Here is a 22,904-nt window from a genome sequence, read left to right as displayed (position 1 = left end):
TGTGAGGATTGCAACACCGCACCGGGAACCAGTTTGGGACAGGGCGTGCGGAGGAAAGGGGAAGGGGAGGACAGGAAAGGGACAATAAAGATTTGGGATCCCTCAGGGGAACCGTGGTTCTCTCTCTGGGGATGGGGAGAAGGTGGGCACCTCTCCGAGAGGCCAGATGATGAGGTGGGTTTCACTGGTGTCACCCAAAGAGGAATTTTCTACTTCTTATTCAGTAAAGAACAAGTGAAGAGAGCTCTGTCTCCTGCTGCCAGAGCTCTGTCTTCTGCTGCCAGACGTAATCACTGGCTCCAAAATCTAAAAACAAACTCGTGCAGTAGCTTGACACGACCAAGGCTCTACACATCCACCACCGTGGAAAGAAAACTCACTCCTTGTCACAGCAAACCCATGTGTTAGTACCTAAGTGGCTGTCGAAATGTCTTTAATGACAGTTCACCTGCTCCTAATTTCACAACAAGCAGCCAGCCATGCTTCCTTCCCAGTTCAATCCAGTTTATCTCATCTCCCCGATAGGGCGCATTTGCCATCCCAATGCACTTTGAACCAGTTTTATGATTTTATCTTCATGGCAACAAGCCTCTGCCTTGAGAAAGAGCACTTATTAACTAGAGACAGCATCATTTTCGAAGTGATTTATTTTATGAGGGTTTTGAAATAAATTATCAGTCAGTGATTGGCCATAGGGGAAAAGCATATAAAAGCTTGCCACATGCATCGAACATACCATCTGGTATCCTTTAAAATCTAGCTTCAGGGTGGCTCAGCTAATTCTTCAGAGCGCACGATGTTCACAGCGCACAGTGAAGCATGAATATAAAAGCCGAGTGACATCGCCCAGTAAGAATCAACGCTGTAAATGAAGCTTAATATCTTATATCTCACTGTTCTAGCCGATCGCCAGAGACTGGCATTTTCTTAACTAAAACCGACGTTACATTCCATAATTTTAATCTCATTTAAAAAAAATAATAAAACCTAATCCTTTTATTTTCTGGTTGGATAGAAAAGGGATGCCTCCACTGTGTCTCGGATTTCCTCCTTCCGACCGGCTGATGTAAAAGCAGGAGGTACAAAAAAGATAGCGCTATTGTTCCTCTGAATTTATTGTTTGTGGCATGCACAGCCCTCCGAGTGCGATAAAGTTTCCTGCCTCTGATGCTTGTCACATTTCAAGATCTGCGTTGTTGTCCCTGAAAAGTACTAAATCGGACAAGTTAAGTATTGTCTGTTGGTCTTTTACCCCAAAATAAAGGCTATGTCAGCCAAATATGCCCAATTTTGCCACTGAAAAACAGGAGAGATGTTGACGAGGCAGGCTGCTGGTGTAGTTGGGGAGCCAGAGCATTTGGTGTATGAAGAGAGGCTGTGGAAATGGTATTTTTGGGCTAAGAGAGAGGGGAGGAGGGATGTCGCTGCAGTCTCCGGCCATCCAGAGCGGGGTCACAGAGCAGGCAGACGCTTTGCAGAGGTAACGTGGCAAAAGGACAAGCAGCAAGTGTCACAAGTGGCTGCAAACAAAAGTCTGAGGAGATGCAAGGAATAATGGTGGTATTCATAGGGACCGTATTTAGGGACTGGACTGAGTGAAGAGACAGGTTGTGCAATCTCTGTCTTTGGAGACACTCAAAACTCAGCCGGACAAGGTTTGAAGACAGTCTTGTTTTAAGCCAGAGGTTAGACCAGAGCTTCTTTCCAAGCCAAATATTTATACGATGCTGAAGAAAAAATAAAGTGGCCTATATTTGTACCAGAGAGGCAACAGCACAGGCCCTGCAACACAGACCTGTAATGAAAAATTGCCTTCACATTATCACACCAAACAGCCCTGCTGAATAATTTAAATAATACCATCACAGGTCCTACAACGGAGGCATGGAAAATAATGCCTCTTACTAACTGGGAGCCAGATTTCTTTCACACAGCTTCCATTGTCTTCCTTAAGAGCTGCACGCAAGCTCTAAATTTGCCATTTCATCCCAACTTTTTTTCCATTACATAATTTAGAGTGCAAAGTAATGTCTTCCAACAGGATGTGGCTCGGTGCTAGGCCCCCTGAGCCCTAATCCAGGCACTGAGGCAGATCAATTGCACACAATTTATGTAAAGTCTGCAGCTCTTTTTACAACCTTCAGCATATACGTACACACAGATGAAGAGCTACGTTTGTGTCTACAGCAGGGGGAAGCTGTGTATACAAATAAATATTTGTACAAAAATTCATCATCCTTTCTGCTTCTGCATTTATTACACATCGGGCAATCCTAACGTCAAGGTTGGCTGGTAAGGTTGTTGATTAAAAGTGCTACCGCAGCCCCAGTTTGCTATTTAAGATGAGACATCATCACCGTCCTCAGCCGCATGTGTGCTCATCAATTAAGGTTTCTAACGACCAGATTGCTCAGGGAGAAACGTCACGCTCTGGGGACTCCTGCTGTCACCGCTGGCAGTCCAGGACACAGCAGCAACCGCCCACAGCGAGGCCTTTGGAGCGTGGAAAAGCGAAGGTGAGCTGAACCACTGCATCCGGCTGGGAGGAAGATTGATTTCACTCTTATTTGCTCATTTCTCCCACTGAGGCCGTGCCAGAAGGGATGGTTCTATACCAACTCCCAGCGATCGCCGGACTCGGAAAGGCAATTGCGAAAGAACTGTGAAGCCAGCCTAAATTTTCCACAGCTTTTAATTAAATTCAGAGCGAGCAGATTAACTGAGTTATCATGCCATCACAGGGCTGGGTCTGCAACGAATACCTTTTTAGTTTTAGTAGTAATGCAAATAAATCAGTAAAAATACTGAGGTTTTATGCCCCTTGCAGCTACCGTAGCACCTGGGGCCTTCTCTTGCCGCTGATTTTTCCCAGTTGCTTCAAAAATGGCTGAATAACGACCTTGAAAAGTGCAAACGGGCACTCACAAGGGGAAGGAACATGACTGTTGGCATGTGCTCGCCATCGCCCGCGCTTCTGCTGAGTTTAAGGGAATTATCTGTACAGGCAAATACTTGCAGGATTAGTGCCATAGCTCAGAGGGGCAGGGCAGGAAAATGGCACTGTATATTTAGTCCTCCTTACCACGAGGGTCTGAGGATATGAAGATATGCAGGGAGATGTAGTTCTCCTATGAGAAAACCTGCCAAGTTTTCAGGCGCATCATCCATCCTCTAGGTCTGAAGCGTCAAAACTAGCCATTTTGGGTAACATGAAGTAAAATTTGGTGGGATTTTATGCTGGCTGAGAGGGAAACCAGCCAGCCAAGACAGCAAATCATAGAATCATCAAGGTTGGAAGGGACCTTTAAGATCGAGTCCAACCATCAGGCTAACACTGGCAAAACCACCACTAAAACATGTCCCTCAGCACCACATCTGCTCGGCTTTTAAATACCTCCAGGGATGGAGATTCCACCAATTCCCTGGGCAGCCCGTTCCAATGTTTGACAACACTTTTCGTGAAGACATTTTTCCTAATATCCAATATAAACCTTCCCTGGCCCAACTTGAGGCTGTTTCCTCTTGTCATAGAATCATCTAATGGTTTGGGTTGGAAGGGACCTTAAAGATCATCCAGTTCCAAACCCCCTGCCCTGGGCAGGGACACCTCCCACCAGACCTGGTTGCTCAAAGCCCCATCCAGCCTGGCCTTGAACCCCTCCAGGGATGGAGCAGCCACAGCTTCTCTGGGCAACCTGGGCCAGGGTCTCACAGGAAAGAATTTCTTCCTAATCTCTCATCTCAATCTCCCCTCTTTCAGTTTAAAACCATTCCCCCTCATCCTATGGCTCCCCTCCCTGACCAAGAGTCCCTCCCCATCTCTCCTGGAGCCCCTTTAAGGACTGGAGGGGGCTCTAAGGTCTCCCCGGAGCCTTCTCTTCTCCAGGCTGAACCCCCTCAACTCTCTCAGCCTGTCCTCACAGCAGAGGGGCTCCAGCCCTCCCACCATCTCCGTGGCCTCCTCTGGCCCCGCTCCAACAGCTCCATGTCATTCTGCTGTTGATGGCCCCAGAGCTGGAGGCAGCACAGCAGGGGGGGCTCCCCAGAGCGGAGGGGCAGAATACACCCCCTCGCCGTGCTGGTCACGCTTCTTTTGTCCTATTGCTTGTTCCATGAGAGAAGAGACCGACCCCCCCAACTACACCCTCCTTTCAGGGAGTTGTAGAGAGCGAGAAGGTCTCCCCTCAGCCTCCTTTTCTCCAGGCTGAACACCCCCAGCTCCCTCAGCCTCTCCTCATGAGACTTGCTCTCCAGACCCCTCACCAGCCTCATTGCCCTTCTCTGGACCCGCTCCAGCACCTCCTGCGGCTGAAAACCCCCGTCGGTGGCCGGCGGATCGCACGTTCCCGACCGCTCCCGGGAGCGGGTCCCGGCCCGGCGGATCCTGTCAGCGCCGGCGCGCGGAGCAGGGGCGGGGCGGTTTCGGAGGGGTGCGGGCACCACGTGACCGCGCGGCGGGGGCGGGGGGGGTGCGCGCGCGCGCGCGCGCTGCCAGGCGTTGTCACGTGGTGTGGGCGGGGCCAAGAGCGTGACCTTCCGGGTGGTTTGGTGGTGGTGGGGAGGGGCGTGGCGTGTGACGCAGTTCCGCTTCCGCCTTGGGCGTCGGGGGTGGCGGTGGTGCTGCGGGCCGCCGCCTCGCTCCGGGCCTGCGCCGCGCTGGGCCGCGCTCCTCCCGCCCAGGTACCCGGTCTGCTGCCCGGCCCGGCCTGACCGCTGCGGGGGTGGGGAGAAGGGAGGGGGGGTTCTATCCCGCACCGCCCCTGGGGACCGTCGGGCCGCTGCTGGCTCTGCCCCCTTCACAACCTCCGGAGAGGCCCCGGAGCTGCCGGGGGTCGCTGGGCTGGAGTGAGGGGCTGGAGCCAGCCTCCCCCGCCCGGGGACACGTCGTGTGGCTTCGGGTGCTGGGGGCGGCCTGGTGGCTGTTGCCGCTTTGGGTAGCGGGGAGGCGGTCTTGCTGATGTCTGCAGGGCAAAGGGGGCTCGTCTGTAGCAGATGCCATTATACTCGGTGTAACGGTAGTAGCTGCTCTGGCTTGACTGGGTAAAACCTTTTGTCGGCTTGTATTTATGGTATATGGTCGTAATTTGTAAATGACTCTATAAATGAATGTGGATCGCATATAAGTGACTGTTTTAACTCAAAGGTCCTTCACTAAAGAAGGCCTCGGGCAAGTCAATTTTTCATAGGTTATGAGAAGTTGATTCATTTTATCAAATGTTAATGTTCCTAAGGTAGCTGATGGACTGGGGAGGCCAGCACTGTGTGGTATCAAAGGGCATGTTTCTTTGAGCGAGAACTACTTATCTGTCAGGTTTTATCTCTGAAAGAGAACTTGATTCTAGGTGGATTCCGTGGAAAACTCTGTTGATCTGATGCTGTTCAACTTTATTGTCAGTGGATGTAAGAACAAAGGTTGTTGTTTTATTTTTTTAAACAAAACTGTCACATCCTGAAACTACCCTCCCCAGGACCTGTGGAGACCAGTGGCTGATGCCAAGATTTGTGATAAATACCAAACCAGTCCTAGAAAGCATTTTTGATATTTTTGAAGCTTGAATTCATTCAAGTATATCTTAGCAGTGCCAAATCAAGATGTGAAAGATGCTAGCTGTATCCATGCAGTGAGATTGTATCCTGAAAAGCAGTTATCTTGGGGAAAAAAAGCCTTTGTAAAGGAGCAGGAAGGTGTGTGGGTTATTTTGTCGCTGTTGAGGCTAGAACTGGAACATGACGCACAGTTTTGATGTTTTTATTGCTGGGGAGGGAACCCAAAAACCGGCAGTGAAGATGTTTGATAGTTACTCACACTCAGGGTTAGTATGTTTATTTCGTCCAAAACAAATTAAAATAATTAAGCTGATGATTCCTGGTTATATGGCTTTGGTAGGAGGAGAACATAGGTATTCTTTAAATAGCTTTTGCAGCTAGTTCAGGAAGACTTCTAAAGAATTGATAATTAGAACATGAAGGTATAAATGAAAAAATGAAGATAACATTATAAGAGTGGACTCCATAGCTCTCAAGAAACTTTAGAGGCAACTATGGAAGATATCTTTTAATTATTTTGAGCTGCTGGACGAATGTATCTTTTTGCAAGATTCACAAGGTAGGATGGTGTGGACAGGAGCAGTCTTTGGCAGTGGAGACTCGCTGTTCTCCACAGGGGCTGTATCACAGCTGGCACACAAACAAGCCACCCAAGAAGTGATCGATGTCTGCCGGGTTTGGAACCATCTGCTTGCGATGTGGTGACCATCTGAAGTGATTAGGTCTAGTTTCGGTGGGGAGGCAGCTGTGAAACTGAATGGCCTATCATGGGTGGAAAGCTGGAACAGATTACAGTTCCTTATGGCTTTATATTTTATAGGTATTGGAAAGTGATAAGACCTCTGTTTTGAAGAATTTTTTTTTTTTTCTGGTAGTTGGTAATTTATAGCAACTGCAATGTTTAGGTTGTCAGTCTTCATTAAATCTGTCCTGAAAATCTGAAAACTAAAAATCTGACTTCTGTCCTTTTTGTCTGTTGAAACAGACATGGGAAAGGGCAAAAAGATTGCTAAATTTCACGTAGCTACTAATGATGTAATTGTTGTTTTTTTCCCTTCTGTCCATTTACTAATTGTCTTTATTCTCCCGATGAATAAATGTGTGGGTCAGACTAAATGATTGCACGATACGCAAGTGCGTCGGCGTGGCTTTCAAGAAGACATTAAAGATAGGGAAAGGCCAGCTCTAAAATGTTGACGCTTAATGCCTGAAGGTAGAAGCTGCAGAAATTTGCATATTTTAGAAAACATTTAGAAGCTGTCAAAAGATTTGGTCTCCCTTCCATTTTCTCTGTAGAGCTATGTTGGGTAGTTCTACTTATGTGGGCAGAAATCTTGTTGTAGATGAGGTTATGCTGGTAGGTATTAGTCATGTTCCAGTGACAGAAGAACGTCTTTGCTGATAGAGCCATGCCACCCAGTGGAAATGCAGCAGAGTCTGTTGCATCTAGAAAGCGTTTTTCTTGTGTTTGAAAAATGATGATCTTGGAGACAGGAACTAAATCTGGCACATCAAGCATTTGAAAAATGTCACACAACTCAAAAAAAAAAAAAAAAAAGTAAGCAGTTGATGCTTAGTTTTGGATAGCTTTAGTCAAAGAAAGATAAAGTGTTTTGGTTTCTTTCTAACGGGGTTCTCTGGGGACTGGTGATGGATAAAAGCCAGGGAAGGCAAGAGCATGGGAAAAAAACGCTACTCCATCCATCAATTTCAGTTGGGCTGGATGCGATCAGAGAGGGTCTAGAGCTTAAAAAACATTGTTGCAGCTGTTTTATTGTGGAAGCTGAGGGATTCAGTATGCCACATGTAGCATCATGCTTCCAGAAATGGGGATTTTCATAGAGCTCTCTGAAAAATCACCGCTTGGTCTTGAAGGCAAGGCTGTTGGTAGAATTAGCCTAGCAGTGCTGCGTTAAAGCGCTTCTCAGCCTTCTTCCAGCCTGCTGCGTGGTGCCCCACAGGATTGCTCGTCTCACCTACCTGCTGTTAATTTGCGGGAGCAACTCGTGGGTGTCTGGGAGGCCTTGGACTGTGGTCTGAAGATTTTCCTCTGTATGGTTTCTGCCTAGGTGTGATGGAAGTCCTCCATGCCCTCCCATCGCTCTTCAGGATAAAGGATGAGAAAGATGCTGCTCCTAGATGCTTTTTTTTTTTTCCCCAGACATTGGTCATCTCTCTTTTTCCCTGGCTTTAGTTTCACACTTCTGGCCATATGTGTTCTCACAGGTGGCTGAGAAATGGTGCCCTGAGCAGCGGATCCAGAGCTGGCAGGGTCTGTGCTTCTGGATAGCAGGGGATGTTTCCAGGGGCGGTGGCCTTCAGCAAACAAAGGAAATCTTTTCTTACAGCACAGTGGATGGGAGCGGGACTTCAGTTTGAATGCTGCAGGTTCTGTAGTCTTTCTACTCCCTGCCAAATCGCTTAAACTCCTGAACCCTCCTCCTTCCACTCACTATTTCTTCTCCCCAACTCCAGGAAAGAATAATTTGGAGTTTAAATGTGGCAAAACAGACGTCTGTTACATGAATCAGCTTTTCTCTACTCATACCAGAGCTTGTGCAGTGCTTCTCTAGGAAAGCTTCAAGAGAAGATGAGAGTCCATTTGTTACCTCTACCAGCTCTAAAAGTCTAGTCAAGGCACCATTCAGTACATTTTTCTAAAATCTTGAGCCCACGTGTGCCCAGTGGAGGCTTTAAAATGGAGTTACTTGGAGGTCTTCTGTCTGACGGTGTCTCTGAGTCTAATTTGTGAGCATGTGAATTGGGCAATGCTCTTAGAAATATAATTGATATTTCTCTGCAAGGCTTTGATTGAAATTCTTTATACCAGCGTTGAATGACTTAAATGGAATATACATTCTAGATTTAAGTACGAATTAGTTCATATGTTGTCTGAACGTGCCTAACGGTAAGTTCAATTTATTTTTTATGAAACGAAGGTGACAGTACCCGGCTTAAATGTGTTTTTAAAAACGTCCCTGAAGTAGGCCATCCTGTCTGCGAGAGCATCCTTGACATGCTTGGCATTGACTCACTTATGCCAAATGTTGCCAACAAATGTTGCTCTAGTCTGCTTGCCAAGTAAAAAAGCCAATAAATCTCATTATAAGCAATGCTTAACTATTTTTTTTTTTTTTTTCATAAGCCATGCAGGGGAATTGTTTCCTTAATTTTCATGGCACGGAAATATTTTGAAACGATTTGCTGACAAATATGGGGGATATTTGTTGATATTTTGTAAGCAGGCCTGTTTCAACTGTGTTCATCCACTGCTTTGACTAGAATTTACTGTTCTGCACTTTTGTGACAGACCATGGGATTTTCTCCTGAGTTCTCCTTTAGGGCTGTTTCCTCTCCTCCTTCTCTCCCTTGCAGCATATGGTCTGTCTTCTTCTGAGGGCTTTTTTTTGATCTCTTGTAGATCTGTTTTTCGGTTGATCTTTCCCCATCTCCATCTGCCTGAAGAAAGGATGATTCTCTTGGCCTGTTTTGTTGTGGCTTTTTCTAACGTTTTCTTTTTTTGCTTATGAATACATTTACATGCACACTTAGAGAAAAGCACAAAAATAACTTTTTACCGATACTAGTGATTGATTTCCTATATTTTGTGGATTATGTCAAATAGCTTCTGGGTCTGTGCAGGTAAATTGCACTAAAAAGCACGTACCAATTTGTGATTATTATTGAGCATGGTTCATTGCAAAAACTAACAAACTCTTTTCTTAAAAGAGCTATCTACTAAAGAGAAATTGAGCTTTTTTCTGGTAGATATCTCTCGAACAGCTGAGCTGTTAATAATGGGAGCAGAAACCACTTTCCTGATGCAGTTCAGTTAGTTTCACAACTTTAAACAAATAGTCATTGACGTGAATGGTGCAAGATTCTCATCTGATGCAAAGATTCAGGTATTTGTACTTCCTTGAAGGAACTACTGCTGTTAGAAGCTAATGTTGGACCTTTGACAAAGCTTTGGATTCAGGCAATTAGGCACCGACTTCCACCAGGGCGCTAACTTTTTGGATATGTATTTCTTAGAAGGTTTATTTAAATTGTTAGGTGTAACTTGAGAAGTTCACTGTGTTTCCACAGGGGTCTGGGTTGCTGGATGGGGTCACAAGTATCTTGGGGCGATGAGATAAACAGTGTCTTGGTGTTACGAAGCCATTCAGGAAGGTAAGGATTAGGTAATAAAATGGCCGATATAATTCAATGCCGATAAATCTGGTGTAATTCAGAGTAGATAAATGTAGAGCGGCGCATATAATTTCATATATAAAATGATGGGCTGACCCTTAACACTGAGAAGTGAAATACTGCCACAGAAGTGTCAGTTCCATAGTGATCAAAACGCAGATGAAACATTAAGAAGTATTAGGAAGGAAATAGAGGACAAACCAGAACATAATTATGAAACTGTATAAATCAGTGGTTATCCCACATCTTGAATTCTGTGTGGTTCTTTCTTGTCATTCGTCTGAAAAGATACAAAAGAATTGGCAAAGCCTCAAAGAGAGGCAGTGAGAATAATCAAAGGTATGGAATAGCTGCTGCGCAAGGGTCAATGAAATCAGCTACAGCTCAGCCTGGAGAAGGAACAGCTAAAAGAAAATGGTAACAGATCTGTAGAATAATGAGCAGCATGGGCTGAGGGGATAAGAATAGATTTCCTGATTTCCTCAGCTGCAAGAATAAGGGAGGAACAACTGAATCTAGTAAGAACCAGGTTTAGAACAGGAAAAGAAGGTGCCTTTTTGTATAACAAATAGGAACCCTGTGGAGTTCCTCGCCAACGGGTGTTGTAGGTGAAACTAGAGGTGTTTGTGGAAAAGAAATTCTTTGAGGGTTGTTATTGCATAGAAATTGCCTGCAACTTAGGAATTCTCTGAGCTTGGAATCATTGAAGTATTTGGGAGGGTGTCATCCCTGTGTTTGTTCTTCCCTGCTGTCATTGCTGAAGATAAAATGGTATGCTGAGCTAAGCAGCCACTTGTTCTGATCCAGTACTGTCTTAAGATTAGGAATTTGTGTAGTTGGTAATAAACTTACAAGATGGCTTCAGAGAAGACTCTAGTTTATATGTGCATTATTTGCATTATGCAATTTATAATCTAATAGAGCTCATAAACCTATTTGTGGGAGGCTTGTCTGTACAAACCTCCATCACTGAGACCAGTCTCCATGTTAAAACTGAGGTCTTCACCATCAACAACAAAGAACAAGGATTGGTTTTTGTGGGTATCAACTTGGCAGTCATATTTGTTCTCTTGACTAATAATTTACATTTTTCCTCCTCTTATGTTCCTCTCTATCTCCTACACTCTCCCCTAAAACCTTCTGGCTGCACTGGGGCGTGATGTTCACCTATTTCATTTGCTCTTGGTCATCCTTTCAAGAGTAGTTCTTCTGGTCAGTATTTGTTGTCAGTTAGTTTAACTGAATGTAACTTCAGGTTTGAGACAGCAGTCCTTTCCTATGGCTAATAAAGATTGACAAAGCCAGTCAGTTTTCATTGTGTGATGAAGCTCTGGAAAGCTCTAAGTGCAGTAGTTGCCTTCATGCAAAGGTAACGCCTGACTCATTGGTCCCTATTTTAAATGTTTCTTGTACGTGTTGAGAGATTAGAAGTTAGGTGTGTATTAACGACATCATGGCCACGTCTACGATCCGTTATCGCTAGCTGGGGTCAGTGAATGTAAATAAGAGCATCCACGAAATAACTGGAGGACAAAGCATCAGCAAACTATAGTTCTTTTATTTTTGACAATGAGATCTGCGTGGGGATTCAATCGTGTTTTGTTTTAGATGCATTAACTTCACCTGCCATAACTTTTCCGAGTCCCAGTTTAGAACAGACCTTAAATACTTTACCAGCATCAATGTCTGGGTAGGCTGCCTACTCGCTATGAATATTTGAAGTATTTTTTTCTTAGTGTAATGTGACCCATTTACATTATGTGTCGGTCCTGTCTGAGATGAGACAGGTAGAGGCTGAAGATTTTCCTTTTCATGCAAACTTTATCAAGAGGAAAGTATTTGGGTAGCACTTGTTTTTATGGGCCAGAGTCGTTAAAGCAAAGCGCTACCAGTTCAACACTTGGTTGTGGTTTGAATGAGACAAATGTAGAGTTTGTCTCATGAACTCTTGCTTGAAATGCTTTTATTATTTTCAACAAATTTCACTTTATCTTACCTTACTTTTCAGGAAAATGTCTGGAACTGATGATTTTTCGGTAAGTAACAGTTTTTCTTTCCTGAAGATCAGCCAGTTGTTACTTCATTTTAAAAGCTGACATGATTTTTTCAAGAAGAAAGGGGAGCTTACAGTTGAGAAGCAATTTCCTCTGTGTTGCGGTTGTGTTTTCCTTTTGGGCGGATGTAGCAATCTGCGGACTAAACATATGAAGGTTCTCTTCTGCTGTGATATTAACAAAGGAGTTGCGTTTTAATACTGTCAGAATACCTGTAACAGAAATCTATGAAAATCTTTTCGTATTTGCGCTGAAATTGCTTATTGCTGTGTACGGTAGGTCGCCTTTTATCTTTGATTTTCTAACTGCAGCGTGTCAGAATGCCTCTTCTACCTTAATGACAGAAGCTGCCCAAAAATGAATGTAATCATCCCTGTGCAGCAGCAAAGAGCTCTCTTCCCTTTTTGGCAACTGAAACGTATACGTGTAGTGGGTGAATGTCTGCAACTGGTGAGTGTTGGGGTCGTGCAGAACATCTGGAAGATCGATCAAGGCTGATTTTAGAACCCTTCTGAGCATATGGCAGATCAAGCAAAACTTAATCAGAACTAAGACTATATTGCTTTAAGAATAAGATTGTTTCGAGCTGGCCGGACAGAAAAAACAAAACAAAAACATTTGTGTGTGTCTGTGAAGGTCAGGCTGGAAAACCGCCTGGAGGAATGTGTGCAGAGAGATGTGGCTGCAAACAGTCGCAGTCTGTGAGAATGGGAGCGCTCACCCTGTTTGGCAAACCAGCTCAGAAACTAGCTCTATACGTATAGTTTTGTGTGTGTGAATAAAGGCTGCTGCTGCTGCTGCTTCTGCTTATAGCATACAATTGTGTCCTGATCAATCATCGCTGCAAATTCGTGCCCCATGTGAGGCTCATCTTTTTCGGCGTCACACAGCCCGACGGGTGAGTATACAGTTTTTTATTTCGTGGCCACAATTCCTTGTAAAAAGGAACAGTAACGCCTGTTGAACAGGCAGGTTACGGTGGTGGTGTTAGAAATGGGACGGACAGACTGCATCGCGTGAACATAAATTATACTTAAAGGTTTTGCAACAACTTTTGCGCGCTGCTGGCTGTAATACTAGTGAGAAGCAATTATCTCAATTGTTATTACTAGTAAAGGAAGATTGCAGTTGGTTTCCATCTGAGGGTACCTTTGATAGCTCACAATGGGAAAAAATAGGAGAGCATTTACAAAATAGGAAGGAGCTGGGTTTTGATATCCCGGAATCGGCAGTAGTAACCTGGTGTTTTTTTATATTCGGCACTAGCTCAGTTAAAACCTAGTGAGGCTATTGTAACTAAAGATATTGAAGGCAAAAATGTTTGTAAGGATGTTGAGACTTCCTCAAATGATCAAGTTCCAAATAATCCCTTTGATCCTGGTCCAGTCGACCCAGAAACTGAACCTAACTTATATCCACCATTACCCGCCCTCCCAACAATTGAGTACGCCGTTGTCAGAAAAGAGGTCTTTGCCAATCACCCCCAAACCCATTTTTGGAAACAGAACCTGAAAAGCTTCCAGCAATGCAAAAGTGCAAGGAAGAAGCTTTTAAAAAATGGGGATTTTTCTTTTGCATTTCAGGGAATCCTGGAATTGTCAAGAGTTGGAAGGGACCTCTAGAGATCATCTAGTCCAACTCCCCGCTAAATTTCCAGTGATACATAAAGCTAATCACCCTCCCACTCATGAAGGATTACCTTATCAAGTTTTCAAGGAACTTAAAAAATCCATACATGACAACGGGCTGCAGAGTACATTTACAGTAGGCATTTTAGAAGCAGTAGGAGACGCTTACGTTATGTTACCATGGGATTGGAAAGTATTAATGAAAACTCTTCTTACTGCTGCTGGGTATGCTGTATGGCAAATGGAATGCAATGATTTGGTGGTTGAACAGGTAATGGATAATTTGAGTAATGGGATACCTATTCATCAGGTTATGTTGTCGGGGACTGGGAATTATTTGACTCCGCAAACCCAGGTGGGTTTAGATAGACGGGTGTTTGAGCAAGCATCACGACTAGCAGTTACTGCATGGCAGCGAGTTCCCGAGGCTGGTCAAAAAATAGGGTCCTTTGCATCTATAAGGCAAGACCCCCAAGAACCCTATGTTACCTTTATAGATAGGTTACAAGGAGCTATTACTAGACAAAGGGAGAACCCAGAAGCTGCGAAAGTCTTGCTTTTTCAATTAGCTTATGAGAAGGCAAGTAGTGACTGTCAGACGGCATTATTGCCAAGAAAAGGAAAGGTGTCAGATATTGGACAAGACATAAAAATTTGTCAGAACATTGGGACTGACACACATGGAGCCTCAGTTTTAGCTGCAGCTCTGGCTCAAGTGCACATAAACAAAACTCCTTTGAAATGTTTCGATTGTGGCAAACCAGGACACATTAGCAAAGACTGTCCAGAAAAGCAGCGTGCTGTAAGAACAAAGAAACCTAGCCAAGTGTGTCCCCGATGTCAGAAGGGTTTTCATTGGAGTAATCGGTGTAAATCCAAGTTTGATAAATTTGGGCAGCCGTTGTCGGGAAACGGGAAGAGGGGTGTGCGGCCCGGCGCTCCTCAAATGAACAGGGACTGGAACCCCCCTCAAATGAAAAGGGTGTGGAATGCTCCAGTACAGCAAACGAATGCGGCAAACACTATGTCTCCGACCTCATCGCCGCAACAGCAGGAAGTGCTGGATTGGATTTGGCAACTTCCACAGAAATACTAGCTTTTGATTCACATACATTAGTCCCTACCTTATAGACCGTACGGGGTCCATTACCCCAAGGTTTAATGGGATTAATTATTGGACGATCAAGTATTTCGAAACAAGGCATCATGATTTTGCCTGGGGTCATTGCCTCGGATTATACAGGGGAAATTCAGATTATGCTTATGGTACTGCGACTGTTATGCAGAATATTGACTCATCAAAAAATTGCACAATTGATATTGTTGCCCTTTCAGGTCCCAGCTAGTGAATCGTGACCAAGAGGTCCAGGTCAATTTGGAAGCACAGACATTGCAAATATCATGTGGACAAAGAAAGTTACAGCCAAACAACCCTACCAGTATCTGAAGGGAGCCTACAGGAGAGCCGGAGAGGGACTCTTTGTCAGGACAAGTGGTAATGGTTTTAAATTGGAAGAGGGGAGATTTAGATTAGATATTAGGAGGAAATTCTTCACTGTGAAGGTGGTGAGGCACTGGAACAGGTTGCCCAGGGAAGCTGTGGATGCCCCATCCCTGGAAGTGTTTAAGGCCAGGCTGGATGGGGCTTTGAGCAACCTGCTCTAGTGGAGGTGTCCCTGCCCATGGCAGGGGGGTTGGAACTCAATGATCTTTAAGGTCCCTTCCAACTCTAACCATTCTATGATTCTATTTTATGATTCTAACCCGTATTAACATTAAAAATTGAAGGAAAGCCTTTTTCAGGGTTGGTTGATACTGGAGCTGATGTATCTGTTATATCTCAAAAGGAGTGACCTTCTCAGTGGCCGCTATGTGCTGCCGTAACTACTGTAACAGGTATTGGTGGGCCACAAATTCCTGTACAGAGCGCAAAGCCACTCTGCGTAGGAGGCCCTGAGAATAACCAAGCTTGGATTCAACCTTACGTGTTGCAAACTCCGTTGAATCTCTGGGGTCGAGATTTATTTGAACAATGGCATTTGACGATTAGCACCTCACAGACCAATTTATCCTAAGGGTCACTGATCTGAAAGCCCTGCTCAAACTCACCTGGTTAAACCGATAAACCTGTTTGGGTTGATCAGCGGCCCCTGGGTACAAGATTTTTCCAAAGGAACCTCTGAACGTTGTTTGTGATCCTGAATATGTGGTAAACAGTGATGAGAATTCCTTTTTCCTTTATTAAGGAAGTGGATAATAAAGTTTTTTTTCGGATGTTTTTGGCACTAAAACAAGTATTGGAAGGTAGACAACATCCTTAGTTTATTACACATATTTGTTCGCATACCACCCTGCCAGGTCCTCTAGCAGAGGGTAACGCAGTTGCCGATTCTCTCACTGCTGCAGTACTTAAATTGGACTTTGCCCGTGCATTGCATTCCTTTTTTCATCAGAATGCACAAGGCTTGAGTAAACAATTCCAAATTCCTTTAACACAGGCAAAAGACATAATCCGTGCCTGTCCCGAGTGCCAGCGCCTCACGCCATTGCCTGCTCAAACAGGGGTTAATCCTCGTGGCTTGCGATCTAATGATGTAACTCATCATTCTCCTTTTGGGCACTTGCAGTACGTTCATGTTTCTGTTGATACCTTTTCAGGCGCACTCTGTGCCTCCGTGCACGCTGGGGAGAAAGGGCGTGATATTCGCAGGCGTTGGACTCGTTGTTTCCTACTTTGGGACTGCCTAAGGTCATTAAGACTGATAACGGCCCTGGGTACACTTCTTAAACTACCCGTTCCTTTTTATAGCAGTGGGGTATAGATCACAATTTTGGCATTCTACATAATCCCATAGGACAGGCCATTGTTGAGCGTAGTCATGCTCTGTTAAAACGTATCCTTCAAAAAAAAAAAAAGGGGGGGAATATGTCACCACAGGAACAGTTGGATAATGCTGTTTTCACACTTAATTTTCTGAATATGTCATCATCTCTGGGGCAACTGACAAGTGCCATGGAAAGGCATTTTGCAATACCGGAAGGTTTCATAAAATGCCCAAAAGTTCTTTATAGAGACCCTTTGTCTGCCATCTCCTGGCATGGGCCAGTGGAATTGGTAACGTGGGGGAGAAGGTATGCGTGTGTTCTTCTTCCAACAGGGCCATGTCAAGCCCTATCATGAGCTGCACAACCGACGCAAAGAGCCCTGTACCAGAGATGGAGACGACGGATGTGAACAAGGACAAGAGAACTCGGAAACGGAAGAGACCGTGTACAGACGACCCAATCACGTGGGGAAAATTAAAACAACTACAACAACACGCAAGTACCATGATGGCAACTGTGGGTGCGCCCCCAACCCCAGTTAACACCTTTTTGGCCTACCTAGCTATCATTGGCAGCGACAGTACAGTAAGAGTTGTTTTGTTGTTACATTTGATAAGCTACATTGCGAATGCTCAACATTTTTATTGGGCACATGTTGTAGATCGCCCTTTGTTTAAACCCATAACATGGTGGGATCCTGCAGTTCCAATATCTAATAACGACAGCAAATGGATAGGGGGAACGTGGCTTCCACCAGCGGGTTTTTTAGAAAAAGGAAAGGATTGGATTGATATTAATGATACGCATATCTATCACAAGGACCTGCCACCTCTGTGTGTAGCTACTAAAAAGTTACCTAACTGTCTCATGGTGGCTGAGAAGTTTCACCTGTTTTACTAACAGAGAGAAAATGAAAAGACGGTGGCAGGGAATTTAACTTTCATTTCCATTCCTCGCTTAGAACATGCTAATATTAGCAATAATACAATGCTGAGTCCCCCTGTAAATATTCCTACACGTAAAATACCAAGGGAAACGACACGGGATGTGGTGAATCTTAGTTGGATGCCTTATAGCCTGCCTGAACGGGTGACACAACAAGCGGAAGCTATCAAATTCTGGGATTGGGGACCTCGTGGCCATCTAATAACCAAGTCCTCTCATACAGTAAATTTTTTGCAAAAAAACCAATGAAACCCTGATATGGTCTGAAGGAGGATTGTCAGGACCTGTTTTACAGGCTGAATTTCATAACACTGTCAGTCCTTTCTTTACCAAAATCTGGCGCGTGGCTGCACCTTTTTTCACAAGGCATGTGGCTCATGGTGTATATAATAAAAAAGGTTCTGTTTATAGTTTAGATTTAACTCATATTCACAATGACACTGCTGGGTATTGATGAGCAAATTTTGGCCCATTTAGATGCTCTAGAAGCGGTGGTAATTTGGTTAGGGGATGGGCAGAGTGCTCTAACCACATGCACACGATTGCATTGTGATTGGGAATATACAGAGAAGAATTTATGTGTTAATCCCCTGCAGTGGAATCAAAGTATTTATGAGTGGCATCAAATTAAGCAACATATACTGGGGGCCTTCTCGACTAATGTTTACAGGATGGTTCAAAATCTAAACATAGCCTTACAAGGACAATTGATGGAATTACAAAAATGGGCACAGAAAAATGTTTTAGATGAATTATCGGACAGTGTAAAATGGTTAAATCCAAAAAATTGGTTTGCAGGCCTTAATCTGAGAATATGGATTTTTGTGGGGTTGGGTTGCACTTGTCCTGTTTTTATTCTTGCAGTTACCAGAGTCATCCGGGGAATGGTGCACGGCCTCCGAAGAACCGAAGTCAAAGTACTCGCCGTCCTTGCTGTGAACCCCATCTTCATAAACAAAAAAAGGGGAAATGTTGAGGCCATGCAGAACATCTAGAAGATCGATCAAGACTGATTTTAGAACCCTTCTGAACATATGGCAGATCAAACAAAACTTAAAAAAAACCCAACATTGTGTGTGTCTGTGAAGGTCAGGCTGGAAAACCGCCTGGAGGAGTGTGTGTAGAGAGATGTGGCTGAAAACAGTCGCGTTCTGTGAGAATGGGAGCGCTCACCCTGTTTGGCAAACCAGCTCAGAAACTAGCTCTATACATATAGCTTTGTGTGTGTGAATAAAGGCTGCTTCTGCTTATAGCATGCAATTGCGTCCTGATCAATCGCCGCAGGTGAGTCCAGTAGATATTTTACATTCTCACCGATGTTTTATCTTTTAGTTGGCAGATGCTTTACCAGATCAGTCGCCTGCTAAAACTTCCAAAGTGAGCAGTACAAAACCTGGTCAACAGCCCGGGCAGCCACCGCAGGGTTGGCCAACTTCCAACCCTTGGAACAACCCAAGCGCTCCCCCTACGGCGTCAACTGGACTGCCACCAAATACGTCCGCTTCCAGCATGCCGTTCGGACCTCCACCAACAGGAATGTATCCTTCAATGCCCCCTGGACCGCCTGCTCCATTTCCTCCTCCTCCTACTGGACCCTCTTGCCCTCCTCCTGGTGGTCCATATCCACCCCCAACTGTGCCAGGTCCTGTCCCACCAGGGCAATATCCTCCACCAAATATGCCCTTTCCAGAGCTTCCAAGACCTTATGGTGGTCCAACAGAGCCAGCTGCGCCTCCTGCTCCTGTTGGGCCATGGGGATCCATGCCCTCTGGAGCATGGGGACCAACAATGGGAGGGCAGTATCCTGCACCCAGCATGCCATATCCACCCCCAGGGCCATATTCCGCTCCTACCCAGACTCCAGGGGCTGCGCCAACAGTACCATGGGGTACGGTTCCACCGGGAACATGGGGACCTTCACCACCAGGCCCATTTCCTCCACCCACAGGATCATATCCAGCTCCAGGACTATATCCTACGCCCCCTAATCCTTTTCAAGTGCCATCTGGTCCTGCTGGTGCTCCATCAATGCCTGGTGGTCCCCATGTGAGTATTTGATTTTTAGTCTTGATTTACTCTATAATGTTATACTTTTAAGTGTGGAAAATCAGTAGCATAAGACCTAGTAGTGCAGGTAAGGAATTTCAGCACATCTGTTTTGTTTCTGTAGTCAGTGGAATGGTAGCCAACTGCTTCTTAAATGCTTAATTATACAAGGATGGTGAAATTATGTGAAGTTGGAGTGTGTCTAAGCATCCCGTTATAGTGCTATATATATATATATAATTATAGTGGACTTCCACTGCTTGGAAAGCCTTCCCTAGAAGGCAAAAAAGGGGGGAAAGCTTTGTAATAATTTCTGAAAGAGAAAATATTCTAGTCTGTAATCTAGAGAGGTTGGTTCTAGGGCACATAGGGAGAGAATAACAAATTAATAAGGATGATTTTGGTTTTAATTAAGAATTTTTGTGACTGAATGAACTGCTTTGTGAAAAGCCTGTATTGACTGTGAATTATTGTCTCTTGCAGCCTTACCGTTGAACATGTTCTGGGCAACAAAATACTGTAGCTTTCCACCTTCATCCACTACTTACAAGAGATTTTTACAGTTTTTGTTTCAGTAATGTTTGGGGCTATGAAGAATACTCGCCTCTTGTATGTGCATTTGAGGTATGAAGGAGCAGTTTGCATAAATATACCTTGCTCATATGCTGGCATAACTGTTCGGTTTCATAAAACGAATTACGAAGAGCAGAAATAAAACTAACACCTGTGGTTCTTACTTTGGCAAGTATTCCTTGGAAAAATGGGGGTCGCCAAGTAAGGATTATAAAGAATCAGGCCCAAGGACTGAAAAAAAAAAATAATAAAATAATGGTAGTTCTTAAATTTCCATGAATGCTTTAAGTCTTGTTGCCAGACTTGTGCTGGTCACTGAATGGATGGATAGTCATATTTTGTCTATTTTCAGGTTATTCTAAAATGTCAATAAAAAGTGTTTCAAGATATTTGTCAAGAAACCTAATTTTTGAACATGCTACAGTAATTCAAACTAAACAGACGGAGCATGTGAGTGAACTTGAAGGTTTTTCTCAGCATTTTGTATATACTCAAAACAATTGCTCGGTCTGGGACTACGGAAGAGAAGAGACACGTTCGAAATACTGGGTCTGACTTGTCAGCACGCTGTTTGTGCTCGCAAACAGGCGTTTACGTGCCGATGAAATAACCTGGATGTGCAGTTAACTTTGGATCGACACGTGTGAGTTTTATGCATGCCGATGAGGACGTCATTTTGCCAGTTCTCATTTCTGTGGTGGTTGGAAGTTTGGCTTGGTCTATGTAAAGAGAAACTGATTCCCACGTAGGTAAGGTACTTCCCTATTTCTAACCTGGGTTCTAGTCATTTAAAATTTGACTTTGCCGCTGGGTTGTGTAAACTCAGCAGACTTTTTCAGAGTCCCTGGAAACTGAACTTGAGCTTAAAAGATCAAACGTCCCGTCCCGTCCTCCCCCCCCCAACCTGACAATTCCCTTCCTGGCAATTTTGGGCATGGCATTTAAGGTCTATCAGCTACAAAGATCCTTTGTATCATCCTTATTGCCACAGCTGAGAATGGTGAGGTCTCATCAGGGCTCCGCTGAGTATTGTGGTGGGGAGAAGTCCCTCTGTTCTTGGCTAGGTGTCTGCATACCTCACTGAGTAAGTGTGATTTGGATTAATTGAATGTCTAGAAGCCTGTGCACTGCTCTGTAGCTGTCCCCCTACCCCCGAAGGGGCACTGCAGGAAGTTTTCATACTGCCATATCTGTGCGAAGAGCACGCGAGGGGTTTGCTGCGATGCTGGTTTAGCGTTACCAGGACAAAGCCACGTGTCGGTGAGGAGTTCTGGCACTCTTTGTGCTGCTTCATAGCCCAGGCTGTGACCACGGATGGTTTGTTTCATCCCCAGCTGGGGATATCCCAACTAAACTCTGGAGGTAGAATCGGGAACAAATTTTGCTTGACTTGGTAGCTCATTAGGGAGTCTTTTATCATGAAACTGTGAAAGCTATTTAATTCTCTTCCAGTACCTTATTGTGGCGTCCTGCATGCCTGTGGTGGACTTCTTAAAAACAAGTGGGGTGATCTGGTGGCGATGCTTGTTAGTAGTTTTAGCCTTTATGGCAAAGTCTTGCAATATTTCTTTGCAGAAGGAAGCGGGCAGCTTAGCTGTGGCTGGTTTAACCTAACGTCATGAAAGCTAATGGCAAAGGTTACGTGTATTTTTTGTTTTAGGAAGACAATACTGGAGCTGAACAAAAGTACGTAACACTTCAGCTTAAAATTCAGTATCTGCAACCTAGAAATAGGAACCAAAAGTGCACATTTTATCAACCTTAAACAAGCCCCAGTTGCCCCTTCAAACAACAGACTCTGCTTAGATCTTGGCAAGACTGATTAAAAATAAACATAGGAGAACATTGACTGCATTTGCTCAAGTGCTTTTTTGATGCCTGCAGCCTTAGATTCCAAATCGATGTAATGAAAAAAAAAAACAACCCACATTTATTTTGAATGAATGGATCATGCAGTAGCAGCCTCCCAGTTTGAAATTGCACTGGTCTTTGCGGGGAATGGGAAGAGGTAGGAAAGGATCCAGCAAACGTAGCAAGTAATGATTTTTGGCAAGGGGATTTGTAAAAGTAACTAGACTTCTAGGTTCTTCCTGAAATAGGCAGGATTTATTACTGGAACATTTAGGCTAAAATTCAGTATATATGGGATGTTTTTCAATGTATATTCGTATTTCTTGAGGTCATGAAAACTGTTTCATAACCCCTTTGTTTTTGTGAGCAAAGTTCTTTGCATAGCAGTGAAAAGGGTATATACCTGTTAATCTAGTGTGTAAAAACTCAAGTTGTCACTATATACCGTGTAGTAACTTTATCACATGTTATGTCAAGTGTGAGCAACTTCTGGCCTGATGCTTTTGCAATGGAATTTGTACATTTCTATGCATCATTTGAGTTAAATCGCTGAGAAGTTCGTTTTGACTTGTGCTTTGAGATCAACATACCGCATTTGTTTACAATATGAAATATAAGCAATCACATCTTTAAAGTATAGATTATCACCTGCTGCTGTATTTTCTTTAGATGAAACAAATATTGCTGTATGATAGTGAGAAGCTATAAATACAGGATTTGATATTTTTTTGAAAATGCTGTCACTTTTGTATAAGATTAGACATTAAACGTATTTTCAAGACTGTCGTGTTTACTGTTTTTCAATTGCTGCTTTTTGACGTGCTTGTGTAGACGTTGGCCTTGAATGAATAGTAAAAATAGGACATCCTGGATTTGCAAAGACTGAATATAAAAATCAGAATTATTTGACTTCTGTGAGTGTTTTTCCTCTTCCTTTTGTGGTTTTTGCAGCCTGTGCATAAGGCATGTTAAGCGTGGATGCGAGCACTGCTGTATTGTAGCTTGTCAGCCTCAGGCATTGCCTGTTTGTGAACCTCCTTGTTAATTAAGAGAAAAAAAAAAAAGATCTGATCTTGCTTGTTCTAGATGAGGAATGGGGACTTATTTTTCACCTGTGCGGAGTGTGGTGTGGATTTTTTTCCTGGCTCTGAACAATTCCTGTGCTAGATTGACACACGTGGATGTGGTAAGTGACCAGCAAACCAATGTTTTTGTGTGCTTATCGGGAGTTTGATGGGAT

At 44.1% G+C, this 22,904-nt stretch overlaps 1 protein-coding gene across 1 annotated transcript; it reads left to right on the top strand.

Moving 5' to 3' along the window:
* The first annotated feature begins 4,598 nt into the window (after positions 1–4,598).
* Positions 4,599–22,572, top strand: MAPK1IP1L (mitogen-activated protein kinase 1 interacting protein 1 like). Its single transcript, XM_074149167.1, has 4 exons — positions 4,599–4,680; positions 11,750–11,777; positions 18,527–19,240; positions 19,724–22,572. Exons 2-4 carry the CDS (start codon positions 11,754–11,756, stop codon positions 19,733–19,735), a joined length of 750 nt encoding a protein of 249 aa, XP_074005268.1. The 5' UTR covers positions 4,599–4,680; positions 11,750–11,753; the 3' UTR covers positions 19,736–22,572.
* The last annotated feature ends 332 nt before the right edge of the window (positions 22,573–22,904 follow it).

The sequence above is a fragment of the Numenius arquata genome, chromosome 6 (assembly GCF_964106895.1).
Source record: "Numenius arquata chromosome 6, bNumArq3.hap1.1, whole genome shotgun sequence".
NCBI lineage: Eukaryota > Metazoa > Chordata > Aves > Charadriiformes > Scolopacidae > Numenius > Numenius arquata.
The sequence above is the reverse complement of the archived record's forward strand: the minus strand, read 5'-3'. Positions and strand labels throughout refer to the sequence as shown.

Bases quoted from the DNA above. Each gene is read 5' to 3' on its own strand.
- MAPK1IP1L (XM_074149167.1), top strand. From the start codon at position 11,754: ATGTCTGGAACTGATGATTTTTCG. The intron at 11,778-18,526 runs GTAAGTAACAGT...TTTATCTTTTAG, and splicing joins CTGGAACTGATGATTTTTCG to TTGGCAGATGCTTTACCAGA.